The following is a 12,894-nucleotide window of genomic DNA, read 5'->3' on the forward strand; positions in this document are numbered from 1 at the left end:
CAAGGTTCAGCTTCAGAGGCGCATCCTCTGAAGGGCTGCAGATACTGACAGCATTGAATGCATAAGGGACCTATTATTTCTCATGAGGAATGCAACACAGCCCTAGAAAGCTAGAGAACAGATTTTCCAACCTGCAGTTTCTATAACAATGCTACAGTAACTCGTGCAGATGGTGACTTCAAATAATTCCTGATCTCCTAAACAGGCAGGACTTTTCATTCTGCAATTTGCTTTAGCTTGTATATAGTCAGCTGCAGAACTTCCAACTTATATATTTAAAGGGTCTTTACTGAAGTGCATGTAGTTCTAATTTGGGAGAGTTGTCAGTCTCTCAGCTGGCTGGAAGGCTTATGGAGCAATTCCCCTAAGCCCTCTGACAAGGCACCATGGCTGTGCTAGGGTAGCAATGGCCAGTGGAAAGTACCATCCTTATCATGCACACTTTACTTTTCAGTCTGTACCAAATATCATTCATACAACTTTTACAAGAATCTTAAGTATAATATAATGACCTACTTGAAATTTAGGGACCTTTCTCATTGTATTTAAATTACAATTTCTTAGTATGGTAACAACTTCAGGTGAGGGGAGAGGAAAAAAGAAGAGACTACAGTGTTCTCAATGAAAGGATTGCTCATGGCAAGGACCTCAGTACAAACCTAAGTCCCAAGATGATTCATATAAACTCCAGCCTTCTAAATACAGTTACTTTCCAAAACAAGTTGGGCACTATCTTTCATAAGAATTACTGAGTACCCAGATTAACATACCTAGCTTGTGACAACAGTTCCCTTTTCCCCTTTCACAACCCTTTGCAACTCAATAAGGAGTGCCAAATTCCTTCAGTTCCTGGTGTTCTCAGTTCCTTAGAATGCATAGTGTCAATAAAAATCCACTTTGCATTAAAATAACAAGCTGTTGGCTTGCCCTTAGAAGTCTACCTTTAATAGTTCGTCTTCTGTTGCATCCGGGAATTTCTCATGGAGTGAGCTTTTCAGAACTTTGGCTATATATCTCATTCCATAACTACATGTAGAACAGATGAAAAGGAAAAATATTGAGAAAGGCTTAGATGAAACACAAAACAATCATTCTAGTCAGCTTAAGTTATTGCTTTTTGCCCAGTCCCTTGAAACACAGAATGAGTTGATAATGGAAAATACAAAAAGTTTCAAGTACAAGGAGAGGTTCACCAGGCTGCTAAAGCAAAGTAGAGGTTGAGAAACCACTCCCTCTGCTGGTGAAGTCATTTGAGAGACACATATCACAAGCCTTTGAAAACATTGAAAAGATTTTAAAGGATCTCCATCACAAAGGTTCAAGTGAAGCTTCATTGTGCACATGAACTGCAGCTTGGAGAGTCCTAACTCAGCACTTACGGCATCATATTGAGAGAAGAGAATATGGATGTGAGAACTTTGTCAGTTACTGCTCGCAAACTCTGAATCGATGATTCCAGTTTGTTGACCACTTCTGTGTGTGTCAGTGCTTGTTCTGTGGTTACGTCATATGGCAATTTGCTGCAAAGCAAATGAACAGATATTAAATGAGACTGAATGCATTTGAGAGTAAAGTACTTTCTTTTATTTTCTTTGTAAGGGCCATCAGTGAACAAAATGAAAGTCAGACACGAATACAGCTGAAGCTGGTTAAGTAACAAAAGTCTCAGATGCATTAGCTTCCTTTTTTGGAGGTAAGAAGTTTGCTTAGGTGGTGGTACATGTCATCGTGTACCTTCCTTTAATTACAAAAGGGAAGTACAAATATAAGGCATGCATCTCCACATCCCAATTCCAGCATAGCTCATCAAAAATCTGGGACACTACTAACATGATGTTATACAATCTGAGAAAAAGACTATAAATCATTCCATGGCATAGTCTATTACACTTGTAAAGATTAAGTAATTGTCCTCAGAAGGTCATGACAAGGAAAGTGATCCCTTTGTTGCTCAGAACAAGTTAAAGTACCTGTTTTTCAAGAACCTCTCCCAAAAATCTCTCACTATGCTGCAAGAAGATGAGGACGGGATGCATGGGTACAAGTACGATTTGTCAGAGAAAGAAGAGGACAGCAGAACTGAGGGATTCATGTATATTGTACTATATGTCCAGCATCCTCACTCACCTGGCCTCACCAGTCTGCATTTCTAGCTGGTTTACCCATGACTTGTAAACATCCACCGGACTAGTGTTGATTATGAGGGACTTGTCATCCATGATCTCCTTCACCACCGGGGCCAGGAGCTGGCGCAGAGTGTTCTGTCCGCGAGCACCTCGATTGAAGCTGACGACCATCTTAATGACAGTGGGATTTCCAGTAACAATATCCTGAATCTGGTCTACCTTAGAACTGTATCAGGAACAGAATAGTTCTCAGCTTTGAATTATGTATGCAGTTGTCCGTATTTTCAAACCCCACACTTTTAAAATTATCCTATTTCTATGATAATAGAAATATTTATACAAGTTTATACAGTCTCTTTCTTAAGGCTTTTATATAAAACAAGGTTTTAGAAACTACCACCTGAATTCTGTGTGTATTATAGCAATTTCCTGGGAACATAGCTTAGTTAATGGCAGCTATATATCTCTAATTCGGACCCAAATGCCTGTTCAGCAAATATCTGTTAAGGGCATAAAATAATATTTTATTGTTTCAGGATAAGCCACCAATCTTGACTTACAGAGCACAAATTTACATAAAGAATGAAAATACTTTCTCCACCCTTAAATACCAAAGAAGCTTTAGCATCTTTTTTCAAGCCATTTTTTTAATACAAGAATATGGTCCACCATGGAAAGATTTTGTTTCTTAATTGGCAATCACTTGAGTTTAAGAATAACTTACTTAGAAAACACACTTCTCTAATAACAAAAAATATGTATGCAATTTTATGGTGATTTAAAGATTAACCACTGATTTCTTTTAGGCATGAAACATTCATTGAACTGTCTACAGCACAAACTAACTGAAGCTTTCTTGTGAGTGCACATACGTTATTTCCTCTTCTAGAGCAGTTTTGAAGAGTTTGAGAAGCAGATATTCTTCTCGTTGATTGGAGGCATAGTTGTATAAAGTGAAGATGACTGTATCCATAAACTTGGTTGATTTGTTTTGTGGCATCTGGAAAATCAGCTTTGCCAGATACGTGGGATTAGTCTACAAAACAAACAAATGACTTGCATACTATTGTCAGGACAAACTACCCCCACTTGAGGGGCAGCTTTCAGTGTTTCTGTTCATACCAAAAGCGCTTATGTTGACTCTCATATATGTCACTTTTCCATGCAAGTTTTACTTTTCTCCAAATCCTAATGCAAAAGAAACACTGAATACTGCACAGTCAGAGATCTGTGAGAAGCACCATTAAGGATTTTATTTACAGTCTGTGGATAGTACCTCTGTGCATCAAGCCTATGTATCCAATGACAATGATATTTTACCAAATGGCAATGGCTATCTACCAAGAAAACATGGCATACTACATGTCTGCTTCAGAGTTAGAGGCATCTGCCCTGGGAGAATCTAAAATTCTTCTAGAAAAATGTCAGTGAGGTGAGATAAAAAGAGCACAAGAACAGATACATTATATGCTGTCAGCTACATTGCAGACAACTTCCTTTCCACCATATATAATGCACAGTAATAGTGACAGTAATTTATATAGACTAGAAGATATATGGAGGAAAACATTTCTTTTTAACTTCAGCACAAACTAAAGTTATACTCAATCAAAAACCAGCCATATTTGTTGCATATTCTAAAGACAGCAAGGATTTGCTCGATTACAGGAAATATTAGAAGTTGATCATAGTGTTTGCTGCAGTCTGCAAATTATTTGGAAATATTTTCATAATCACTACTACAATCATTAAAACTAAACAGTAGATTTCTAGTTTTTCTTTAACAATTTGCTGCCATATTAATTTTTGCATAAAATTTACCTGTAGAAGGTAGAACAAATGTTGATAAGCCTCCAGTTTTTTTCTTCTCTCTTTACTCAAACCTTTGATACCCTGTTTGTCTACCATAACCATCTCCTCCAGCTGACTTTTGCTCTTCTTGTTAAGTTTCTTACTGTGTAGTACCACATCCTGCAGACAGATGATAATCTAGATTATATATTCACAAAATAAGCAAATTGGAAAAATGAATATTTCCCCAAACGTGTTAAATGTGGTATTACTCCAAGGGCCCTAATTAGCAACTTTGTGTATTTTGCTGCTCTATTCATTAATCTGTCAAGGACCAAGAATCAGAATGGGAACGATTTCAGAAGTGGAAAAATATGTACAGCGATTGAAAGGACTTTATGATGCAGATTTTACAGTTATTATGTATATACATGTATATATATATATGTATATACATATATGTATGTTTCCCCAGAATTTGTGTCTCCCGGGCATGTCCAGGCTTGTTCACTTCACTGCTTCCCTGCTTCCCGGCTTATTGGCTAGAGAAGCTGCAGAGAGGAGACAGCCTCCCTTCGCCCTTTCCTTCTCCGGTTCCTCCTATGCTCCTCCCCCTTTTGCCTGTGTCACTATCCTGATTTGTTCCCCTCCTTGTCTGTCTCATGCTCCACCCCATATTCTGGCCCTTTCCCCTCCTGAGCTGATAAAAAATCGCATGTACGCTTCAATAAAGCATTCTACCGGCACCCTACCTTGTCTCCTGAACCTGTGCTGTGCCACAGCCCCATCCCCCCTTTGGACCGCGGCACTAACCAGTCTCCTAAACATCTTTATCTTGTCACCAGTATGGTTTGCCAACAATGCCTGTATAGGGATCTGATCTCCTATACACTCATTCATGATTAATTAACATTGAACAAGCTTTTCAATATGATCAGAACTCCATTCCATTCTACCACAGAAAAGATATAAAAGATTTTAAATCTGCCAAGTAGTTAGTATTATCCACAACTAGCAAAAGACAGTGACATGCAACTCGGGACAACAGAACAACATCTAGCACAAGACAGAAACAAGTGAAGAAAGTACTTAATTTACTAGGAATATTTTAACCAGTTGAGCTCCTGAGCACTGGCACAGGTTGCTCAGAGAGGTTGTGGAGTCTCCATTCTTGGAGATATTCAAAAGCCATCTGGACATGGTCCTGGGCAACCTGTTCTGGGTGGTCCTGCTTGAGCAGGGGGGTTGGACCAGATGAACTCCAGAGGTCCCTTCCAGCCTCAGCTGTGCTGTGCTTGTGTGACCCTGAGCTCTCTCAATATGTAGAAGTGCTCAGTGCATGCTGCCAAGGGAGTCTGAACAGAGCTTGCTGACCTGAAGAGTGATTCTGTTTTTCACAAGCAATCCAATCTTTATATCCATTAAGTTCAAATCCTTCTCCAACTGTTGATTGGATCGAATTTTTGTAACCACTTCTTCCCTTAACCTTGTTACTTCTAGTTCTTCTTGAAAGTCTAGGTCACTTTGGTCCAAGAGGTAGGCAAATTTGCGCAGAACAGTCAAGGGTGGATTTTCAGCACCGACTATAGTTGAAGAAAATAGACTTGTTAGTTGACATAATGAACACCCCTAAAACCTTCAGGAAGCTGATCACTGTGGAGAAAAATTCTGAACTGCAGAGAGACATTTATGCCAGTGAGCACTATTTTTGTCATACTTTATAGTAAGTATAGCTATGCAGAATAGTTTCAGCTGTAGAACAATTGGTTTACGAACACTTGCTCCTGCTTTTGAAGTTGAATAGGAGACTGAGAAATCCCATATGACAGTTAAAAAAAAAAAAAGACTGAATGCAGTAACATACTTGTCCCCAAACATAAAATATTTAACTGTTACCACTTACTTAGTGTTCTGTAATCCTCCCTGGCTTTGTTTGCTCTGAGAAATGCTTGTATCTTCACAATTTGGTCATTCTGAAAGGGATCGAGATTAGGCAAAAGGATCTAGTTATAACACACTTCTGCTCAGAAACATATTGCAAAATCTGCATTCTGTTTCCTGAGTTGCCAAAAACTGCTTGTGCAGTCGTATTTCCCTATTTCATTGCTTCATGTTCAAAACGGAGAAAAAGGACTTACATGATCTTTGAAGTATTGCAGACGTTTCCGGTAAGCTCTCCTTGCTAGCCACATTTTGACCCATGACTGAATCTGAAAATTAAATAAAAACTTAAAGGACACTGCACGAACTTGTATGTGTGTTTTAAATTTGCTTCTGAATGTCTACTCCCGTAGGCATGCTGTTCTGGCATGCTTCTGGCCATAGATGACTGTAACACCAGGGTCCTACTGGCCAGTGTCCAGATTAAGGGGTTCCCACTGAAACAGCAAGTTGAGTTCAATGTTCTACCACCTGTGTGTAACATTAACTTTGGAAGTAATTTCTACCTTCAAATCTCAGCTCTCAGTTCTAAACCCGCCTCTCTCAGAAAGAGGAGATCCTCTCATGATATTCCATCCATGTTCTACAATCTAATCATTATAATGTCCCATTAGCATCTCAGAAAACTGAACACTTTCCAGAGAGTTAGATTTCACAGCTTTTAGGGAAATAACACCCTGTCATCTCAAATGTTTTCAAATTTAGTATGGAAAAGGAAATATAAGGAAATCTCTATTAAGGGCTCCTCAAGTTCAGCAAAGCCTGATAGAAGTCCAACAGAGCTTCAAGAGGTAGTTTGCTTAAGATGTCAGTTAGACAACTTTCAGCACCATGCCCATTTCTGGAAACCCTCCAACTTGTGCTATTAGTCTCTGAATCCCAGGTGGTGGTAGAGGACTAAGCCAAGGGAGGAAATGTATTGGGGCCCCAAAACACACTGGGATCTTACCTTAACAATAGCAGCAATGTTGCCTTGAAGTATCTTTAATCTGTCAACATAGCTTTTCCTTTGTTTGAATCCTTTCCAGAAAGCCTATTTAATAGGAGGCAGGAGACCATTATCACTAGTAAGAAACTAATATTTATTAAAATCTACATATATACACTAAAATCATTAACAGTGTTCACCTTGTAGAGAAAAAGTGCCATTGTGATAAAAAGATGACTGAGACGTAAGCAAGCTTGCCTCTACTTTTTAACATTTCATGTTAATTTTGACCAACCTCAGCACAGTCTGTTGTCCAATGCCATTTCCTTTACTCCCCTGAAGTTGTCTTTAGTCTTATCACCAGTACACTCACATTCTTAGCATCCCAGTCACTGGCTTCATCCCACATAGTGAAGACTGCCAGCTCTTGCCCATTACTCAGCCTCAGCTTCCATCCCTGGAATAGTGTTGGAGTGCCTCAATCTGGAGGCCATGTGGATGATAAGAACGTGATCAGGAATAGTCAGCATGGATTCACTAAAGATAAGTCATGCTTGATCAACCTGATCGCCTTCTATGATGAAATCACTATCTGAGAGGGGAGAGCAGTGGATATTGTCTACCTCAACTTCAGCATGGCTTTTAACACTGTCTCTCACAACATCCTCATAGGTAGACTCAGGAACTGTGGGCTGGATGAGTGGACAGTGAGGTGGATTGAGAACTGGCTGAGCAGCAGATCCCAGGGGGTCGTAATCAGTGGCAGAGGATCTAGTTGGAGGCCTGTCACTAGTGGTGTCCCCCAAGGTTCAATGCTGGGACCAGTATTGTTTAACTTGTTCACCCATGACTTGGATGAGGGGACAGATGCCTCCTCAGCAAGTTCACTGATGACACAAAGCCAGGAGGAGTGGCCGATACCCCAGAGGGCTGTGCTGCCCTTCAGAAGGACCTCGACAGGTTGGAGAGATGGGCAGAGAAGAACTGTCTGAAACTCAACACAGGCAAAAAAGGTGTCCTGGTGGACAACAAGGTGTCCATGAGCCAGCAGTGAGGCCTTGTGGCAAAGAAGGCCCATGGTATCTCTGAGGACGATTAGGAAGAGCACTGCTGGGAGGTCAAGGGAGCTGATCCTGCCCCTCTACTCAGCCCTGGTGAGCCCACATTTGGAGTCTTGTGTTCAGTTCTGGGCTCCTCAGGACAAGAAAGACATGGAGCTCCTGGAGCAGGTCCAGTGGAGGGCTACAGAGATGATAATGGGATGGGAGCATTTTTCTTTCGAGGAAGGGCTGAGGGAGCTGGGCCTGTTCAGCCTCAAGAACAGACAACTGAGAGGAGACCTCACCAGTGTATACAAGTATTTGAAGGGAGGTTGCCAAGAAGATGAAGCCAGGCTCTTCTTGCTGGTGCTGAGCTGTAGGACAAGAGGCAACAGGCAGAAACTGATGCCAGAAAATGAGAAGTCAATCCCAATAACAACTACTAGTGGTAAAGATTTTTGTCATAAGGAATCATTAAATTTACTGTAGATTAAAAAAATCAGTTGTACATTTCCCCCCTTTTTTTTTGTCGGGGAGTGGGTGGTGATGGTGATGGTGTGTTTGATTTTTTTTTTTCCAATACTGGAATAAATTGCTCCTAATAGGAGCTAGCTATTTCATCATTTAAAACCAGTGTGCATGCATCTGTCAATGTTTACACCCTGCAGAAAGTTTCCTTTATACTCCTTTTGGGAGTATACCCCTTTATACCCCTTTTGGGGTTCAGCAAAATGGAAACATCCTAGAAATACTGCCAGAGAACACGGGGACAGCTGCCACTCTGTACCCATCTATGACTTCATGCAGTAGAGGCAAACCACTTCCAACTGGGGATAGTCTAGAGAGGAATGTATTTCTTAAGTCGTGCTTTGCCAAGGAATTTTTGCTTCAATACTTTACAAATATCTTCTGGTCTTGTACTGAGCATAATTAGGTGTACCACAAAAAGATCTGAGCATGTCAGAACAAAGCCAGGGCTACGTGTTTCTGAGCTTCTCCTGAGTAACTTACACTGGAGGTGGATATGACCCATTCTTTTAAAACTGTATCTTTGTTATATGAAAGCACATATATTTACAGATGTAGAAGTTAAATTTCTGCTAATGAAAACAGGGAGACAGATCTCTTTGAGAATTTTTTCAGTGGTAATCAGCCACATTACCTGTTACATGCAGAAAGCTGCCCAAACCACAATACCTTCTTGTTCTAGAACAATACCTGTATTTTGATGGCAGATGGTTCCTGGTTTTGAAGATATGCTTTTCTTTCCTGATGGTTTCTTCTGACTAAGAATCCCCTTGCTCGGGCTTGCAGCCGAACAATCAGATTTTCATTAGCAAGCCACAGCTGCTCTCGATTGTAATCTGCTGTAACTTGCCCAACGATTTTCTGTTAAGAGATCACGGAAAAAGATAATTTAAAAGCAAAAAAAACCCCTCAAGGCAAAACCATCCTGGAATTTGATCTGTGTTCTCTCCATCTCTGCAGCTTATCCAAGTCCCTCTAATTTGCCCCTAGATTTTATTCAGTAAGAAGAAAGAGCCACTTTGCTACCACTGAACTGTATATGAAGGGTAACTGAACTGCTTTTGAGCTTCAGTTATTCAAATAAATATGCTATTTTAAGAGAGTATTTGTTATATTTTAGGAGAATTCTGCTTTCCTAATACTTGTTTTGTACAAGTCATACATCTAGAAGCACTAATTGAATCAGTGAGTTCTCTGTCGAGAAGCATTTCAAGTACTGCTGCATTCAGAATTTCAGAAGGACATACACTGTGACTTGAGTTGTTTGTGTAGAGCAGTATGCCTGTAGCTTAGATGAGCTGCATCAGAATATAAGAACAAATTGCGCAGAAGTTCGTGTGATCTACTTTGTTGTAAGTTATATTACACACTAACACAAAATCTCTATAATAAGGGAGTTTAAGTAGCATGCTCATCCTACTGAATTTGGAGATACAAAAATGCTGTCAGAGGATTAGATTTAAACAGAAAATGGTAGTTCCACCTGCAACCAAATACATCATAAACTTCCTTGCCATAGGCCAACGCAAAGGCCAGTGCAAAATCCAGACAATATAAAAGAATATGGAAGCAATCAAACTTCCCTCCATTGGTGTCTGCTGGTGGCCACTAAAAGGAATGAATGCTGTAACTTCCAGTCAGGAAGTCCCTAAATCATTGCCAGATAGTAGACAGGAGGCTGTGCTATCACTGTTTAGACTTAAGTTGCTGCACTTGCCAGAAGCAGATACTGATAAAGTGATCTTCAGTGTCACCCACCACAGCCTCTCAATATTGCCATGTCTCATGCTCTTTCCCTCAAATGTTTATGTTGCATTTGCAATAAAAGCAAATGTTTCAACTACTTACCTGGATTTCTTCACCAGTTAACCATGAAGTTTTTGGTACAACTCCTTCAGGAGTGTTACAGGTACCTTCCTCAGTTTCCACATTGTAGTAGTAATCATACATGCTTTTCATTACAAGTTTAATCCATGGACTTTCACTAGAACCTAAAAGCAGTACACACTATCAGTACACATTTGTGCCATGATAAATTACAGCTCTCCCTACCCATTTCACCTCCCTGCATTTGCTATGAAGCCATTTTACATGCAGAATCACTATATATCTTGGCCCAGTTTGTAGTAAGGATTTTCAAAACACCCTGTTAGATAGATTAGGGTGATTCCTCTAGAATGGAACAACTATAAGGTTAGTGAAGCGGCTATGAGGTTGGTACAGATCCACTGCCAGCCTCTCCAAACCCCCATGTGCCAAGTTAGCACTCCTGAAACACTGTGTGTTATGTCTTCCATCATCACTCATGTAAGTAGAACTGAGACTATTAATAAAAAAATGTTGCTCTTGTCTTCTGTCCAAATGCTGGACTTACCAACACTTACCTCACACAGGACATTTCCTATATCCATATAATTTTCTTTTTTAGTGCTTTGGTAAACAAAACTTAATCCTGACAGGCAGTAGGCAGGAAAAGCCTCATATCCGCATGGACAAAAGGCCCCAAGATAAAGCTGGTAAGGTCAGTTGGTCAAAATGCCCTCAAAATACTCATGTTGTGGAATGAAATATGCCCATCTACTGTAAGAAAGTGTATTATATTGGCAGTATTTATTTTAACTGTTAGCTAACTTTGGCTGCTGTCAGCTATGACCAGCTTTTGCAGCTTTAATGTGACAAAACATTCCATCATCTTCCTAAGGGCAGATTCTAGCCCCAGCTTTTACTGATGACTGCTGCTCTGGCAGTGCACAGGGACTATAAATGGGCTGTGGACAATGTCAGAGCCTGGCTTGATCTTTGGCAGTAACCTGTAAGGCTGAATTGTGCATCTCTGCATCTGCTAATAGGAAAAATAAAATGCTATTAGAGAGTAATATGGTTTTCTGAGAGGATGGACAGTTGCAGAGAAGCTGCCCTAAATTCAATCAGAGGCTATACTGAGATTCTAGGAAGTCTTAGCTAGACTCTGGAAATCACTAGACTTGTTTCTCAAGTACTATGATTTGAATGATCTGTGCAACAGTTCAACATCATGTAAAAAGCACTTGGAAAAGTATAACATTTGTTAAAAGGTTAAAAACCTGCATCTATCTTCCTCGATTTACAGTGATTTTAGGTAAGTTTTCTGTTCTAGCTTTCTGGTTGCCCCAGTGATATGGACATGTAGAACTGTCCTATTCAGGAAGGTTTTTACCTTCTGTATTTTTGAGGTTCTTGGCTTCAGAGAGATTCCTGAAGTAGGCTTCAGCACACTCAGGAGTGACTTGTAATCCAAACTTGGACTGAAGTATCATTAGGATTGGCTGTAAATCACCCTTCTCCAAGCTCTTGTTAATCGCTGATATTCCAGCAGCCACTAGGTAATATAATGATGTAGAAAATTAAGTGTCTTATACTTTATGTACCCATAACTCTAGCCTCCAGCAACTTTGAAAATGGACTTCTAAGGCTGGTACACAGACAGCATGACATACACAGCAATTCAGTGCTTTACCCATTTGCAGCCTCCTTTGTGCTTGTAAGGACAAGTGTTTTGGAGAACATCAAGCATGTTAGGTAGAAAGTGTGTGCTCCACCCAGACTGGGGAGAAGCCACAGTGCAATTGAGAGCAGTCTAGAGGGCAGAGCTGCTCCCCAACAAGTGACACACCAGATTACAGGTAGGGCAGGGGTTGAGGATGACAAGTCCCCCACATTCAGCCTGCCCTAACAAACAGGCCATCATCTGCTGATCACTTGGGAGCCTTCTAGAGGTACACAGAATAATTCGGTTCCAAGGTGTAAACCTTAACATTCACTTTTACTGTAAAAAAAATGGGAATTAAAAATTATTGCCTTGAGTAAATCCTTGCAGCAACCTAGTCAGCATCCTGAAGCAACCCTTTCTTGAACTCACCCTCAGGAGCTTTTTAAAGGAAATTCATGCCCTTGAATTTGCCAGAGATGCAGTTTTTGCTTCCAGGGCACATAAAAGCACCCTGAGAGGTGAAGCATATGTAAACCTTGAGATTATACAACATTAGCCATATTCTAATTCAAGAATCCCTAAGCATCTCTTGTTTAGTGCAGGTCCCACCATCACCGAAGAAACTGATTTCACCACACCCGACAGCATGTGGGAGCACATGCAACTTCAAAGTTCCTTACATGCTAGATGTTTAGGCTGCTTTAGTCTTTAACGGTGTTCATTCACAGCTAAATTCAAGATCCATGCTGAAGGGAACAAGTGAATAGACATATGTCTAGAACATACACATTTTATGCTGGCTTAAGTGAATCTGGCTGCCTTTGCACTCCATAGCTGCACTTCATGCTGCAGCACTAAACACTTTTCCCTATCTTGTGTCTATCCAGATCACTACACAGAGCTGACCCAGAAGGTGCTTAGTGTCAAAAGCGTACATACAGGAGTCACCCCACAACACTGAGCAAGCAGCAGAGTATTTCAATTAGAGAAACTGTTTGTCTTTATTGGTAGTCAGACTAAGGTGGAATGAGTAGCTTTGGCTAGACATTAACTCATTAACCTAAAAATACA

General features: G+C 40.4%; 1 protein-coding gene across 11 annotated transcripts in view; it reads right to left on the minus strand.

Annotated features, from left to right (window-relative positions):
* The window catches only part of IQGAP2 (IQ motif containing GTPase activating protein 2), a 128,767-nt gene that overhangs the window by 16,635 nt on the left and 99,238 nt on the right, over nucleotides 1-12,894 (minus strand). For all 11 annotated transcript variants that reach the window (XM_032675296.1, XM_032675292.1, XM_032675291.1 and 8 more), the window contains 12 exons: nucleotides 11,551-11,712; nucleotides 10,203-10,345; nucleotides 9,045-9,215; nucleotides 6,808-6,891; nucleotides 6,056-6,127; nucleotides 5,821-5,890; nucleotides 5,292-5,500; nucleotides 3,948-4,097; nucleotides 2,999-3,162; nucleotides 2,128-2,352; nucleotides 1,380-1,520; nucleotides 942-1,026 (listed from right to left, as the gene is read on the minus strand). In XM_032675296.1, the coding sequence (XP_032531187.1) occupies nucleotides 942-1,026; nucleotides 1,380-1,520; nucleotides 2,128-2,352; nucleotides 2,999-3,162; nucleotides 3,948-4,097; nucleotides 5,292-5,500; nucleotides 5,821-5,890; nucleotides 6,056-6,127; nucleotides 6,808-6,891; nucleotides 9,045-9,215; nucleotides 10,203-10,345; nucleotides 11,551-11,712 (1,676 nt within the window). The remainder of the gene's footprint in view (nucleotides 1-941; nucleotides 1,027-1,379; nucleotides 1,521-2,127; nucleotides 2,353-2,998; nucleotides 3,163-3,947; nucleotides 4,098-5,291; nucleotides 5,501-5,820; nucleotides 5,891-6,055; nucleotides 6,128-6,807; nucleotides 6,892-9,044; nucleotides 9,216-10,202; nucleotides 10,346-11,550; nucleotides 11,713-12,894) is intronic.

The sequence above is a fragment of the Chiroxiphia lanceolata genome, chromosome Z (assembly GCF_009829145.1).
Source record: "Chiroxiphia lanceolata isolate bChiLan1 chromosome Z, bChiLan1.pri, whole genome shotgun sequence".
NCBI lineage: Eukaryota > Metazoa > Chordata > Aves > Passeriformes > Pipridae > Chiroxiphia > Chiroxiphia lanceolata.